The sequence below is a fragment of the Hippocampus guttulatus genome, chromosome 4 (assembly GCF_054856545.1).
Source record: "Hippocampus guttulatus isolate MCC_2025c chromosome 4, RoL_Hgut_1.0, whole genome shotgun sequence".
NCBI classification, from domain to species: Eukaryota; Metazoa; Chordata; class Actinopteri; order Syngnathiformes; family Syngnathidae; genus Hippocampus; species Hippocampus guttulatus.
Genome location: NC_141264.1, coordinates 18,995,390 through 19,011,302, shown reverse-complemented (window position 1 = coordinate 19,011,302; position 15,913 = coordinate 18,995,390). Strand labels below are relative to the sequence as shown.

Here is a 15,913-nt window from a genome sequence, read left to right as displayed (position 1 = left end):
TTGGTAATTATTTTTAATGGCTGCTAAATGTGAAATTAAATGTGTGTATCTGCTATGTGGATGAACGTTCCCTTCCTATTGACATAGACGACACACACATTTTCCTTCTTTGTTTTATTTTAATAGTGAGGATTTTCCCTTCAAATTCGACATTTGGCAAATAAATGCAAAAATGATCTCAAGTCGAACAGAGAGGTGACTGCAACAACAGGCTGCACTACAAATGTTTCATTTTTTTGGCTCATTCCCAACTCCGCGTTATTTGTAATCACACAAAAATTGATATGCAATAAGAAATAAGTGCGCAACTGACAACCCAGTCTAAGAAACAGGATTCTGTAAATGTATAAATAGTCAGGTTCTGGAATAAATACCCTCTTGAAATGGTGCTTTGCACATTCACGTGTTGACTTTGGGTCATTTGCGTGATCTGAAGTGACAACATACTGATTGGCCTTATCTTTTGAGGAGAGGCAAATAAGTGGTATTGAAGTAAATGCGTGGAGGGTTGCTCATCATGGTGGTGAGCTGCCTACAGCAGCTCCTCCCCTATAACTGGAGACTGTGAGGCCCCCTCACGTTACCCACCGTGGGACAACATGATGCACAGAACAAAGCAGAGAATGGGAGGACAAGAGGCACTGATCTCTACCTGCGCATCTAGACAAGGAGCAGAAAAACCCCCCACAATAGGACTGTATCATTTATTCAGACAGGCCCCCATTGTTCGGTTGCAGGCGGGCGCCTCGGCCTCCTTCTTGCTGCCGCCCTTCAGGCTCCCGTTGACAAAGCTCTCGGTGGCCACGCGCTGCTGGAAGTGCTTCCTGGTGCCCACCACGGACGGGTTGTTGACCAGCGTGTAGAGGAGCTGCCAGTGGCCCCGGGCTCGCTCGGCACTGGGCACTTTCAGATGCTTTTTCTCCTGCTGGACCAGCTGGATACCTGAACAGACATACAAGAGCGTTCCATCAATATTGTATCAGCCCCAAAATATTGTATGAGCCCAAAACACTTCAATATAAAAGATATTTTACATCACCTTAAAAACAAATAGCTTTCTGATGACTTGCTGTCAGCACGGCAGAAACACAAGAGTCATTCTGTTAGCAACTCAGGCTAAACTGTTTTCAACACTCGAGATGCATCACTTCAATTTACAGTATTTTGTTCATGCCAAATACTCCTTTCCTGTTAAACCGAGGCTTTGGCATCCTTGGTGTTGTAGAACAAGGATATAAATGTGCCGGGAAGCCACGGCTAAGTGACGTTTTTGACTGGGGAATGTGCTGGGATTACTGTAAACATTCACTGGGCACTTCACGTGCAACACAAAACAAGATAGAAATGCTGAATCCAAACAAATGGCACTTCCCTTAAATTCAATGTGAAAACCGAATATAATCATTTGGCTCAGTAAAGTCATAACTCATTCATTACAACCAAGGTGCATATTTTGTTCTTTGAGTTTATCAAAACAGCCTTGATAAAACTGAACTGCCCCCTCCCCTTTAATATCCAGCTTCTGTATTAGATCTCTTTGCAGGTGTACCTAATATGGCGGTCAGCGGTAAGTGCGGCTCTTCTCTTCTACAGTATAGAACAAACAATAACATTTGAAGGCCTCAGAGGACCACATACTGTATGTATGGGAGCAATAATAATAGAAAGCAATCATTATAATCCTCTTGGCATGATGGGAACACGTGCACACACACGCACACACACACACGCACACGCACACGCGCGCGCACACACACACACACACGCACACGCACATGCGCACACACGGGCGTCACCATTAACACACTGAAAGTGTCAGTCCCTCGACGGCATGAATAGTAACTAGGCAATTAGCGCAGTTCATCTGCGTAATCGCTTCCAAAAGAATCCATCTCTGTAATAGAACACATGATTGTTGTTATAACATAATTCATTAAGCAAGCAGGGACTTTTTTTTTTTTGAACATCTAAAGAGCCCTGATGTAGTTTTCCATTTACGGCTCACTTTATTGGGTGACCCCCTCATTTATCAGTGATTCATTCTCCTCCCCGATCCACAATCAGGCCTCAAAGTCGTTCTTTCTATTCTTTAAATAACACATGAGAACTGCTAATCATGTTTTGCCATAGCGGGCACACCAATGGAACCGCTGAATACTTGATGACAAATTTTTATTGAGACCATAAGCCGCAGGACTGTGAATTATTCCACGCGTGACTCAATTTGCTCCTCACATATTAAATCAGCTCGGCTTTCATTTCTGCGGCGCGTGCGAGACACTGTCCTGATGGGATTATGTTTCGGAGACCTGCTGCTGAACGCGTCCCCGGACGAATCCGAGGGGGATTCGTTGCAAAACTGGATACTCCTATTAAAACAAATCTGTCCTGTTAGCTCACTTTGAATAATTCTGGGAGCCTTTCAAAAGTCAACAAGTCACAGTAATTTGATGTGAAGGTTTAGGTCAGATACAAAAGTCCACAAGTCATCCATGAAGCCTTTCAGGGACAGCGGTTACTACAGTGGACAGTTTATCATGTTATCAGGTTACAAGGTGCGTTAATTACACAAAATGATTCAAAAAAAAGAGGATGCTTTCCCTAAAAAAACCCATTCTACATGAGCTCAGTTATGTATGCTATGCTTTTGGTTTTCTCAAGGCGCTACACACCCTCTTCGGCGTCCCGTGACCTCTGCACGACGTCGTTCTTCTGGCTTGCAGACAGCAGCAGCATCCCGCAGAAAGCCTTCATCACAGGGTGGGACTGGCTCACCTCAATCTTCAGATAATGAGCGTAACAGCGGTAGGCTGCAGACACACACGGGAGGCGGGGCGGGCGGGGGGTTGGGTGGGGGGAATCACTAAACATGCATCGCAGCCCTCCATGTTAGCTTTGAGGCAATCACACATAATGACCATACAATCATTCTCCCCCGCCCACCCCCCTCCTTTTTTAGCACCTGCTTTTGCTGACAACAAATGTCTTAAATCCGCCGCCATTTCAGAGAACCAAGCGCAATTAGAGTCCCTATGGCACTGCAATGCAAACGGTTGCTCAAGAGAACATGGCTTCCTTTTTCGACATTTCCATTGAAATGGACAAAAGCAGAAGTGCTCCATGAATCGTGACCTACACGCACAAACTTTGTCTGTTTGGAATTCCTATATGTGGCTTAAGATAAGATAATAAGATAAGAAAACCTTTATAGTCTCACAATGGAGAAATTCCCACTTCACAGCAGTTTACTCTCAACTTGTTAAGCAGTACATCATTTTTTTTTACGTAGTGCATAATGTACAGTCAAACCTCGGTTTTCGAACGTCTCTGTACTCCACCAGATCGGTTTTCGATGAAAAATTTCGAGTGTTTTATGCCTTGGATTAGGACCGAAAATCAGTTCTCTGTCATGATTCGGTTTGGGACCAACAGGTGGCACTGTAGCGCTCCCCCTGCAGCTGCACACCTGTTGGTCATTAGGTAATTAGTGCTTTAAAAGGACTCCCAGCCCGACCACTCATTGTCGGGTCATTGTTTGCTCTTTGCTACTGTCATGTTCGTTTGATTGCTGTTCCTTTGCTGCTGTCAGGTTTGTTTCGGTCATGTTATGGTCAGGGTTCTGTTTTAGATTCAGTTGCTATTTTTGTTTGCTACTTTGGACTATGATTGTTTTTGGATTTCGTTTTCTCTGTGTTTTATCAATCCACTTCTTCAAGTTCACCCTGCTCCTCCTTCCTGCCTGCTTTTTGGGGTCCACCACCACCTTGCAACGTGACATTCTCGACCAAACTGAGCGCACTTGAATGCACCATTTGACTCCTCTCGCCTTCCTTACGCGAGGAAGTGACGCTTCCTCGGGTAGCGTTCCATCGTGAGCAGACGTGTTCAATAAAGATTTTTGTTTAAAAAAAAAAAGAGCGTTTTTCGAACAAATCGGTTTTCGAACAGCCTTCTGGAAAGGATTACGGTCGAAAACCGAGGTATGACTGTATTTAATTGTTGTTGTTGTTTTTTTTTTTTTAATGCAGGTGGTTGGCACATTTCTGTCCGGGATGCAAAGAGGCTTACCTGGATCAAATGCCTCCACATTTCTGTTCAGAAGGCTGATATCCATGCGTCCCATGTGAACAATGTTGAACAAGGCTGTGATGATCATACGCCAGACTGCGAGCAGCACCCCGATGAGAACATTGACTGGAAACAGCAGGTAGGTCAGCAGGAAGAGGTTGCCCCTATTCGAGAAAAGGCGACTGAGATTCGATACAAGGAAAGGAGCACCGGAAACAAGAGTCTAAAGCAGGGGTCACCAACACGGTGCCCGTGGGCTCCAGGGAGGACTACATGAATCGCCCGCGGGCCTATTCCCAAAAATAGCTCACCAGTTTTGAGACACTGTGACTCTCCAGGGATATTGTAGAAACGATCATTTCGTAATGTCAACACCGGCAGATATTTCGAATAAAATGCGGCCAATTGATATTTATCGGTTTCATCATTACTGTGGGAAATCGCTAATGTGTTCAGTATCTTCTCAGAAAGTAGTGTCATTCGTCGTTAACCGTTTCACGCACCAATAATGATAACCTGCAACCTGATAACATGATAGGCTGTCCACTGTAGTGACCACTGTTCCTGATTAATTATAACATCGGTAGAATCATCAACCCTCAAAATCTTCAATAGCCTCAGTCCACATAGGAAGTGTTGAACAAAGTGACTTTATATCAGGACTTTGGTTTTCCTGCATTTGTTTTCATCAAAACTCCGCATTACCTGTTGTCAAGGTCTCGCGTGCCAGCCACCCTTTTGATAAAACAAAACCTGGAAGTGATATGCTGAATCAGCACAGCCAGGAGAATCATCAGCCAGAAAGGCCTAGAGGGACAAAGTCAACAATCAAACACTTCCCGTAACGTCCATTAAGAGACACACTTCACATTATATTTGCATGTCAAGCACAGGCGGCTTCACGCAGACCGAATGCCTTTTTTTTTTTTTAACCTTCCGCCGTCACTTTCTTGAATTTCATTCTTGATTAGATTGTGAGTTACAATGTTTGGTCTCACCACATGCTCCACAGGAGCTGAAACAGGAACAAGTTCTGTCCGTGTAGGATTGGCATGATAATGAGGAAGACAGCAATGAGAAGACAGAGGAAGAACACCATGGTTTGTACAATCATGCCTACAGTGGGAAGAGAGATGGCAGCATGAGTGCATCCGACCACAATCCGAGTCCTCCGTAAGTTCTGAGTATGCCAATTGCTAGAAAACGTATTCAACTACCATAAATAAAATAAAATGAGACAACAGACGCACTACAAACACCGACACAACTAAACGAGATCCAATACAGAGCTTTTTTCTGTATTTTGAACGTTTATTGTTGTACAGGGTGTTCGAAAAAAAAACCCTGAATCGGTTGCCAACCAATCGCAAGGCACACAGAGACGAACAACCATCCGTGTTCACACTCACACCTAGGGACAATTAGAGTGTTCAGCCAGCAAGTCCCTGTTTTTGGAATGTGGGAGGAAAGTACCCGGAGAAAACCCACGCAGGCACGAGGAGAACATGCAAACTCCACACAGGAAGGTCGAAGCTGGAATCGAACACTGCACCTCTGCACTGTGAGGTCGACCCGCTAACCACCCGATCACCGGGCCGCATATTCGAATGTAGATTTGATTTCATCTTTCAACCATACCGATGCAGATGTGAGCCGCCGTAAAGCTGGTGTATCCCATCCAGCAGACCAGAGCTGGCCGGGAAGCCCGAATACTTCTCTGGCAGTTATAAACATTATAGATATCTCCCCTGTACAGCCCCTTCAGGTTGGACCTGCAGAATAAACGCATACGAGGAGAACAATTGACTGTAATGGCAGAACATTTCATTCATTTTAATAGCCCTTTTCATATCTTGCAGCAGTTCATGCAGAATAAACGTTCGGTTACGAGTCCATTATGTTCGCATAATACCCGCGCGTGCTTTTGTATTATAATGACAGAATCACAATGTGCAAAATCGAGGCAAAGAAGGGTAGGAGAGGATTCCACAGTGTCTCTTCTTACCGATGGAGGACCATGGACCTCATGAACATTGTCAAGTTGACGAGCGTTGACAGGGTAATCGCTGAGATGTAGCATACTGCCAGAAAAACAAAATGCTGCATTAGTATTGTGCGCCTCTTGCATATTGTTGGTTTTGTATGAAAGGGATGTGCCAGTCTGAAACATGTCATTCTGCTTAGAAGCTGCCAGTCGTGCTGTCATATTCATCTGGAGAAAATGTTGGTTCATGAATTGATTTTCACGCCTGGTGGTCTCACTCACCCTCGACGCACCAAATGTAATAGATTACGATTCGGACCACTTCTTGTTTATCAGGAGAGAGCATGATCCTGAAACCGGCTAAAACGTTGGCAATGTCTTCATCGACTCCCATGCGGGCGATTTGGAGCGTCGGCACCACGGCCACGATTAGCAGCAGGCCCACCTGAAATAGGAAACATTTGTTTGAATCAATGTTACGCTGCTAGGTGCACATTAACGGAAACGGTGGGAAGGGAAATCACTCTTGTCACTACCACTGACATGAAAATAACAATACAACATCACGGTATCCACGAGTTACCTGATAAAGTGTGATGAACGACACCACACCAGATATGGCCAACTTTAAAGGGAACCTAAAAGCTGTTTAGAAAGGTAAAACAGTCAATGCTGCAATCAGGAGGACCGACATTAACAACAAAAACCAAAGGGACACTTCACCTTCCTCTGGCGTATAAATGTACGATTTTACAGCGTCCATTATTCTGTGAGGCAGCTTGGGTGTCTCTGAGCTTGATATTCTACAGTGAAAGGTGAACACAATGACAAAATTACCGTATTTTCCGTACTATAAGGCGAACCGAAAGGCATTCCATTTTCTCAAAAGCCGACAGTGCAGTGCGCCTTATCATCCGATGCGCTTTCTATATGGATCAATATTCTGAGTTCTTGGACGTAGTATTTTAAATGTTCAGTAAAGTGCTTTGTTACAGCTGCAGTGGTTGCGAAAGCTGTATTGTATTGTATTGTATTGTCTTTAGGCAGCCCGGTGGTACAGTGGTGAGCTCGTCGACCTCACAGTGCAGATGCACCGGGTTCAATTTCAGCTCTGGCCTCCCTGCATGGAGTTTGCATGTTCTCCCTGGGCCTGTGTGGTTTTTTTCCGGGTACTCCGGTTTCCTCCCACATTCCCAAAACACGCATGGCAGGCTGATTGAACACTCAAAATTGTCCCGAGGTGTGCGTGTGAGCGCGGAAGGTTGTTCATCTCTGTGTGCCCTGCGATTGGCTGGCAACCGGTTCAGAGTGTCCCCCGCCTACTGCCCGAAGACAGCTGGGATCGGCTCCAGCACCCCCCCCCCCCGTGACCCTTGTCATGATAAGCGGCTCAGAAAATGAATGAATGAATGTATTCCGTTTAGCGTAGCTCCATCTAGTGGATGCATAATGCAAACGCAGCCACTATTGTAGCTTCTATTTTATGCGCCTTATAATGAAGTGCACCTTAGATATGAAAACAGTTTTAATTGGAGGTGCGCCTTACATTCCAAAGCGCCTTATAATGCAGAAAATACGGTAAGATGTGAAATTTTTCTAAAACTGAATGAATGACCAAATAACTGGTAAATAAGAGTGTGCACATAGTTTCCCTTTCTACTCTGACTTTATAACATCTTTGCCAGTCATTTATCCCCAAAGGAGGATATAGAAGATCTGACTGAGAATGACAATTCAGCAAGAAAAAAAAAGCAGGCAACCTGTTTCCTGTTGATACCATGCCTAGAATCTGTACCGAGTTCTTATTTTTTGTTTTGCTTGATAACTGCGCATTAATCAAGCCATTCTCATACAGTCGGATCCTGTGTGCACACGTTTGTTTGTTTTTGATATGAGCAACACATATAGGACATAGAGGGTACAGTAACCTGATTTTGATGTGCTTCTTCCTCTTGAGCAGCTTCTTCACATAGTCATTGTAGTAGCTGCTGTTCAGATCCTATGAATGACGTGCGAGGAAGGAAATAACACAAGTTCAACCTTAATCACATTGAGGAGTCAATTTGAAAAACTTCAAGTTCAAGGAGCTGGTGACCCACAATAGCATATCATTGTCCAAAAAAAGGTTTGCATGCTTGATTGAAATACCAAACCAAGTAAGTTTAAATTATACCTTGTATTTCTATCATATGCTGTTCAACGCATCATATTCAATTGCTAATTTAACCCTTTCAGGGACAACGGTTACTACAGTGGACAGCTTTTCATGTTATCGTGTCATCAGTTTTGTGTTTTTTGTTATTGTAAAGTGTCCTTGGGTGTCTTGAAAGGCGCTTATAAATAAAATCTATTATTATTATTATTATTATTATCAGGTTACCGGGTGCATGAAAGGGGTGATTAGCTCCAAAAAAAAAATCCAATTGTTGAAGATAATGTCATTGATTAGAATGTGATACACATGTCACAAGGCTCCCCCGGATTCAGACAGTTGGTCTGTCCAAGTGAGTCGATAAATCTGGTCTCAAAGCTTGTTTTCAGTCAGTTAGATCGCTCCACTTTTTGTTGGCTGGACACAAAAAATATTAACAACATGAACTTTTTTTTTTCCATAGTTAACTGATAAATTAACATTTTGTGAAAGATTAAAACACCAATTAACCCTTTCATGCACCCTGTAACCCGATAACATGTTAAGCTGTCCACTCTAGTAACCGCCGTCCCTGAAAGGGTTAAAGTGACAAGATTGTGCTCAACTGCGATCATGCATTTCTTTTACATAAGGTATTGCGTATGGCATGACTTAGGGATATCTTTAATGGTGGATGTGGAGCGCGGGGACAATCGCCTCACTCCAGTTTTGTCACACCCATGTCAAGATTAGCATAAAATAAACATGCCATTGTGTTTCGTCGGTGAAAAAAACACATGGCAACCCTTCCCTAATCTGATCAAGAACATAACATAAACCAATTACATCAAATCTACTTACACTGACTAGGCTGTTGGCACATTGCATGACTCAAGAAAGAGCATGCTACGGACTGAAAGGGCTAATGTCTCGTATAGTGTACGTTCAGAAAAAAAAATGTACAATGCGTCTCGGCAAAGCTTTTCTAAACAGTGCAGGTTTATATGAACATGGCACGAGGGTTGTCTGATGGTTATATGCAGTAAAAGTAGACTTAACATCCCAGGTGTCAAAATGGGGAAACGTGACTTACCTCAGAGGCATTGTTCTTTTCAGCGCCTTTCAAGCCTTTGAAAAGGAGAAGTGGATACTGGAAACTAAGGAAGGCCAAGCAAGCTATCTGGGGCAGGCTAGAGAACAGCAAGTAGTATTTATGTATCTGAAAAAAAAAATGTTTTGGTCACCCATACAATAGGTGATATGACCCAAAAAGAGGCAGAAAATGTCCTTTCCACTAGGGATGGGCGTCATAAATTATTATCTGATCATTGAGTTGGTTGTGTGGAATTTGTTGTTGGTTAAATACGTATTGAAATGAGGTAAACTTGATTTTGAGAATTATTTTTCTCCCCTGGGGCTAGAGAGGGGCTTGACCGATACAAAGGGGGCTGAGAAAATCATTTAAAAACCGTATTCCAGAACACCGGTGTCAAACTAAAGGTCTGGGGGCCAGATCTGGCCCACCACGTCATTTTCTTCTGGCCCGCGGAAGCAAATCAAGAATGTCAACTTGCATGATGCTTGTGAAAATCTCTACCAAAATTTAAAAATATGATTTGTAATAAATAAGAGACATATTGTAAGCGTTTCCTTGTAACCAAGCCCCTCATTACAATAACTTAAACAATACTGTACATCCATTTCAAATCACCACACCACTAACCCTACTCTGTTCCAATTTTATTAATTCGAAAAAAAAAAGACATTTATTTTTGGTTTTTCAGCAGCACATCATCTCAGCAACTTTATCAAAAAGACATCCATTACAAAATGTATAATATAGCCTGGAAGGCACTGAGACACACTGAGTGTTACGAAGCTTTGTGATTAAGACCACCAGACAGGGGAACTAATTGCTTTGAATCCGAACCATTCAATGCACAGGAGGAGAAAATGAGGCGAACAGGGTACTAAATCTGTCAGTCGAGGCAAAGATTAAAGCTTCTATCAGGTGGAGACACAAATCCACTTTGAAAGGCTGATAATCATCTTTTTAAATCCCGTCTCTTATGTATGTGACAGACATAAAACATTGTTTGGTCATAAAAGAGCAAATACATTTATCCCTACCTAGTACATACAGAATAAATGAACGAGTATTCGCTGTGCTGTGCTGTGCCGATGAAGATCTGTTCATACCTGCGGTGTTTTCGGGCATTCAATTTTCTGCCAAACCAAGACACCAAAGTGCGTCCATGACAAGAGGCTTCCGAGTACATAGCCGACTTTATTATGCAGGGTGCCACATGCCAGGAGAGGGTAGTAAAGTGCGGGGTAGAAGAAGGTTCCCAGAATCATCCAGTTCTCTGCGGGGCGCAACAAACAAAGTGTGCAACATAGACACTCAAATGTCACTTCATAAGAGGCACCGGCACAATCAAATAATTGTGATTTATCAACCATTCGTACAACGGTAATGATCAACAGTTTTGATTTAACGTTGTCTGATAAGTATGAATTTAAATGGACCAAGTATTATCGTGATGGTAGTTTGCAGTCTTTCTGTACAGTGGCTCTAAAAACATGCTTCTATTTAAATGCGAGCGTTTTGGGATGTCAAAAATGAGACAAAGATGTTAAATAGGTGTCAGCACACACCTCATTTTAAGTGCCCCAGATTAAACCTAAATAAAATTGATCTGTTCTCATCGGCTTTTCCTGCCAAGTTTTCTTAAATTCAGAAACCTGAAGATTTTGCGACTACTGATTCTAACTGTTCAGAATTCCTTCCGCCTTGCCAGTTCCAGCTGAAGAAAAGCAACCCCAGAGCATGATGCGGCCAGCTTGCCACCACGATGCTTCAGTGTAGGTGTGGCGTTCTTTTGGTGGTGACCAGAGGTATGTACATACATTTTGGAATTATTGTCAGAAAGTTCAATCAAACGGCGCTCCTCTGCACTATAAGGCGGACATCCCAGCCAGTTGGCTACCGTGCCGCCCCGTGCTAAACCAACTCTGCTAATTCAACCGTGTCTTGTTATGGGATTGTGCAAAGTATTGCGGATTGACAACATTCTGCGAATTCTTACATCATTTCATTTCAGAAATTAAACAGCTTATTATCCAGTTCTTAAGTCGAAAACAAAACAGAGCCATGGAAGAAAAACAATCAAATTATGTAACAGAGCGACCATGTGTCTCTCACCGGACATAACAATGTCTCGCTTATCTCATTCAGGTTGACAGTGCGTCTAAAAACAAAGGAGGGCAACTGCTGTTGGCGGAAGAAGCACAAAAATGACCTCACGTTTGTTCTCAGTCTCTGTCGTGAAGGGCAAAGGGTTTGGTGATATGACCATGCCGCAGAGTTTGCACAAGAGCACTCCAAACACAGCCACTGCCAGGCCCTTGTGCTGGGTATGGTCCAGGAAGTTGACCGGACTGCGGAAACCAAGTGGCAGGTATTTAGAGCCCACGTGTTAGCGGCATCGCATGCAGCCGAGATGATTATTGAGCAGACATCAAAAAGGTCCTCATCAGTGTTTTTGTTGACAGTTGATGAATTACAAGATACGTAAGCCATATTGCTGCCGATGCAAATCACGTACCATGTTTTAAATTCAAGTTTCTGAGTGACTTCCTGTCACAATGTGTAGTGAAACTTTTTTGGGGGGAATTCACTTTTGTCTGCAGGACTTTAAAGTCTCGTCATTAATGTTGTGTTTTCCTTTAAAATATATTTTTTCCATTAAATTAAAAAAAAAAAAACAATATCTCTCATAACCAGAACACAATGCTGTTGATGGAAACCCATTTTCCAATTTGAACAGCTGTCTTTAACTTAACATGGTAGCATCTGTGCCTCCGGGGTGCCCCAAGGGTCAGTATTAGGTCCAATTCGTTTTAATCCGTAAATTATTCCCTTCTGGTAGGGAAACAGGAGGCATGGCATTAGCTTCCACAGTTATGCAGATGACATACAGCTGTACATCACCATGCCTCCTGATGACGCAGGGCCAGTTGATACCATTCTTAACTACCAGAGTCCACCTTTTTCTGTCTCAAACTAACACAGAGGTGCTGGTGCATGCCACCATCTTATGCCACATAGGGACTATTGCAATGCCCTGCTCTCTGGTCTTCTGAAAAGGAGTATCTCAAATCTAGGATTACTCCAAACCTCGGCAAACCATGTGCTGACAGTTAAAAGTCCAGAGAGCACATTGCATTGCATTTTGCAGGTTGCATTTTTAAGGTATGAAAACTGCTACACAAATAAAAATTAATTTAATAAAGTGATCTGTTGTAACATTTTAGCAAGGCACTGTAACATCAGCAACAACACAATATGAGGTGCCCTGGCTGGTCTATCAACATTAAAGACTAAGTCAAGTCAAGTCAAGTCAAGTCAACAGTATTTATAGAGCACTTTCAAACAGCCATCGCTGCATACAAAGTGCTGTACATGGAGCAATTTAACATGCACAATAAACAGTAAGACAAATCGGTAATAAAGGTAATAAGTCATTAGCGGCTTTTAACACACATTGTTCATTTGAATGAATGCTGTAAACAGTATCACTTTGTATACTTTTGGTTTGTAGCATGTCAAATGTTCATTTCACTGTAGTGGTTACCTGAAGTTTACCAGAGCCTCACCTGAGTAAACCTGCGAGTCCTTTCTGTTGGCTGCCCAATTTTGTGCGTCTTGCTAAAACTGCAAGGATCACCATGACGACAAGCTGGAAGAGGAGATACATTAGTTTGTGTTACAAACAGAGCAGTGTGGCCAGAGTAGCATTAACTTGAGTCAGGTTCAGGCTTCAAGATGCTTTAGACACATGCGAAAAAAAAAAAAAAGTGGAGTGGATCTACATGGGGCTCATTAGTGCCCCCCCCATGGAGGCGGCCTGAATGAAACATAATTTGTCAAGATCATTGACCGGTGAGACTTCAGTGACCTTTCATGACCTGGAGCACATTTAGGAAGCACAAGGCGAAAGAAAGAATGCTGCTTGCAAGTGAGACAGGATTGAGTTCTTGTGATTGAATGTCAGTCCTTGCTGTTGGGTTGGCCACATACGAGGTGTGTCAGAAAAAATATTTCAGACAGAAAAAAATATACATTCTAATTTGTACAACCAACAACGGGTCGAACCCTCCAAATTAATCCCCCTGGAGAGTATCAGACTTTCTCAGCCTTTTCTGACAACTTTATGCACCCTTGTATGGATTCTTTCGGTTCCGCCACAATTTCATCACTGTCATTTTGATGTCCTCCACAACTTCAAAACGTTTGCTCTTCATAACACCCTTAAGCTTGTGAAGAAGGGAGGTTTTGCTTACATGATGTTCTTTTCAGCCAGGAACTGTCGGATGCTCATGAAATTAATAAGAAAAGTTGTCCCTCCACAACTGCCACCTCTTCACGCACTGAACAAAGCAAACGGCGTAGGATCTTTTTGTGGCGGCTCATCGTTTGGCCCACATTAAAGGGAAAGCCGTTCATAACACCAATCATGAAACGTTTCTGACACACCTTGTACCGCCACAGAACTAAAAGCATATATATTTTTAAGTTTGATTGTATTAACATACTGTACCAAAATCTTCCTATTGCTAAATCCCAGCATGCTTTCAATGCTTCAGTAACAGTTCTCAAGATGTGTCAAATGAAAGAGACTCACTGATACTGCACTGATGCATATGTGGTATAGCCTGTCATCTGCAGTGGGGTCACATGGAGGAATTATTCTAAAAAAAAAAAAGGAAAAAACACACACACACACACACAAGAAAAACGATCAGCGTGTGTTTCAACACAAGGCCTTGAGTAAGTGAGCGGGCCTGCACCTCACTAAACCTTTCACACGTCACCATCAGGACCTTTTGTGGCAGCTGAAATCCCATAGCAGAGATTTGCATTTTAACCGGATTGTTATCAGCGTGATGCAGGAAACAACTGATGCCTATGTTCACGTTACTATTCGCTACAAGAGCAACAATGCCCGGTCATGAGGAAGTTATTACCACTTCAATATTCCGAGCAGTTCACGTGTGGGGTACACGTTGCAAACATGCAGCTGGATGGCAACACCCAGGATGGAAAGAGCTGACAAAAAACCCTCACCTGTGCAAACATTGAGCCAAATCGGGACTTTGGCCCTCACTGAAAGAGCAGACGCTGGCATCACATCAAACCGCATGTAAATTTAAAGCAATGTCAAAATTCACAACTACAGTCACAGTCTGCGGGGAGGATAAGTGACTGTTTACACATTGCAAAACTGCTAAAACCACTACAAAGGTACATGAAAGCGAGAAGGACCGCAACTCAAGACAGTTTGTAATTGAGCATGACAGTTTAAATACAGGATTATTCGACAAATGCCACTTGTCTCTGTCCTGTCTCAGTGTTGATCTGAGAAGTGCATTCAATAGTAATATTTAGTTTCTTAAATATCATTTGTGCAAGTGTCTGGATGGAAAGCTAAAACTGACAGTCCTACACAAACAGCCAAAGGCATTATGGGTAGTCAGATTGGCTTTGCTTGAAAAAAAAACTATCACTTTATTGGAGCCAAAGGCCGACAAAAAACATTTTCTGCTAGCCTTTGTTCGGTGTTCTTAATTCTTATGAAAACGATGCAGCCTATCAACGGGAGGGAAGCCTCACGCTGATACTAAGAATGCCAAAAGACAACTAATATTTCAGCAAGCGCTGTATCTCCAACCGCTTGTTCACATACTGTCCACTTTTTATACTTAAAATACAATATGAACAACATCACCAACAAATGGAAGTCATTTTACTCACTCTATGTTAATCTTCTTGGGCACAGGGTCAAAGTCTGGGTACTCGTAGTCCATCAGAGCATCCTTATCCATTGTGCCGTCGCTTTTTCAAACACTTCCAAAGTTTGTGCTGGGGGAACTTCTCACCACAATTTCAAAGTGGCACACTGCTGCGATAGTGAGAAGCAAACCCGTGCCAAGTCGCAGGTTTTTTTCCCCCGGAAGCGTCCTGGTTACCTAGCGTTGGGTCAGCTCAGGTATCCTGGTACTGTTGCAGTCCTGTTGTGGCACAGAGGTTTACTGTCACAGCTCCGGGCTGAGGCGTGCCTTGTTCCCCAGTAAAGGCCCTGTTTCAGTCGAAGGTTACCACTACACTGGAAGACTGGGGAAAGAGTGAGGGGTGGAAGGGTTGGGGGGGGAGGCAAAAGTGTGTGTGTGAAAGGAGGGAATAAGTGAAGAAATGGGCAGCCAATCTAGAAGGCCACCTGCTGCTTACCAGGATTACATCTACTTGTGAGATTGTGTTGTTGGACGTGTTGCTGCAGTCAGGTGTGCTCTGTTATGAATCGACAGCTGGGGACTGTGTGAGGGGATGGAAGCGATGAAGCACGTTATGTGGCCTTCCGTCACGATAATGCGGCGACTTTTTAAGACAAGGCCCAACCTTGTGTTGATAAAAGAGTTGCGCACCTTGATAAGGATCAAGAACAAGCTCGTTGAACTTGGCACTTTACCTTCAACAGATAAATTATTATTTAGATTCTTTAGTCAGTGGAGATAGTCCATATTTAGTCTACATTAAAATGAGCTAAAATGTGCCAGTATGTTGTTTTAAAACAACAGGAGCTTTCAAATAGTCAGAAAAGGCATCGTTCAAACCAGTAATAAACCCAAGGAAATGGGGTCGTGCCACTTTTCAACAGTGATATTTGATA

The 15,913-nt window shown here is 43.0% G+C and overlaps 1 protein-coding gene and 1 long non-coding RNA gene across 3 annotated transcripts; one reads left to right on the top strand and one right to left on the bottom strand.

The window, feature by feature from the left end:
• Positions 1–99: 99 nt before the first annotated feature.
• On the bottom strand, positions 100–15,405 carry stra6 (signaling receptor and transporter of retinol STRA6). Of its 2 annotated transcripts, XM_086109153.1 has the most exons (17): positions 15,001–15,405; positions 13,871–13,937; positions 12,843–12,925; positions 11,491–11,624; positions 10,383–10,549; positions 9,277–9,402; positions 7,981–8,051; positions 6,776–6,855; positions 6,636–6,697; positions 6,335–6,497; positions 6,074–6,149; positions 5,707–5,840; positions 5,067–5,184; positions 4,774–4,875; positions 4,069–4,232; positions 2,673–2,810; positions 100–942 (listed from the first exon to the last, which is right to left on the bottom strand). In XM_086109153.1, the coding sequence occupies exons 1-17, from the start codon at positions 15,069–15,071 to the stop codon at positions 701–703; spliced, it is 1,998 nt and encodes a 665-aa protein (XP_085965279.1). In that variant the 5' UTR covers positions 15,072–15,405; the 3' UTR covers positions 100–700. The 2 variants fall into 2 exon arrangements, with proteins under 2 accessions (XP_085965279.1, XP_085965280.1); XM_086109154.1 differs by lacking the exon at positions 13,871–13,937 and having other exon boundaries at positions 15,001–15,404.
• LOC147206389 (uncharacterized) lies at positions 5,011–11,705 on the top strand. The gene is made up of 3 exons (XR_015100702.1): positions 5,011–5,241; positions 10,985–11,081; positions 11,422–11,705. It is a non-coding gene; the product is annotated as an uncharacterized LOC147206389 (long non-coding RNA).
• Positions 15,406–15,913: the final 508 nt, after the last annotated feature.

What these genes read in the sequence shown, in the direction of transcription:
- stra6 (XM_086109153.1), bottom strand. Translation starts at nt 15,071, where the DNA reads ATGGATAAGGATGCTCTGATGGACTACGAGTACCCAGACTTTGACCCT. An exon ending in AATGCCCGAAAACACCGCAG is followed by an intron (nt 9,403 to 10,382) that starts GTATGAACAGAT and finishes TTTTTTTTTCAG; the next exon opens with ATACATAAATACTACTTGCT. An exon ending in AAAAGAACAATGCCTCTGAG is followed by an intron (nt 8,052 to 9,276) that starts GTAAGTCACGTT and finishes CGTCATTCATAG; the next exon opens with GATCTGAACAGCAGCTACTA.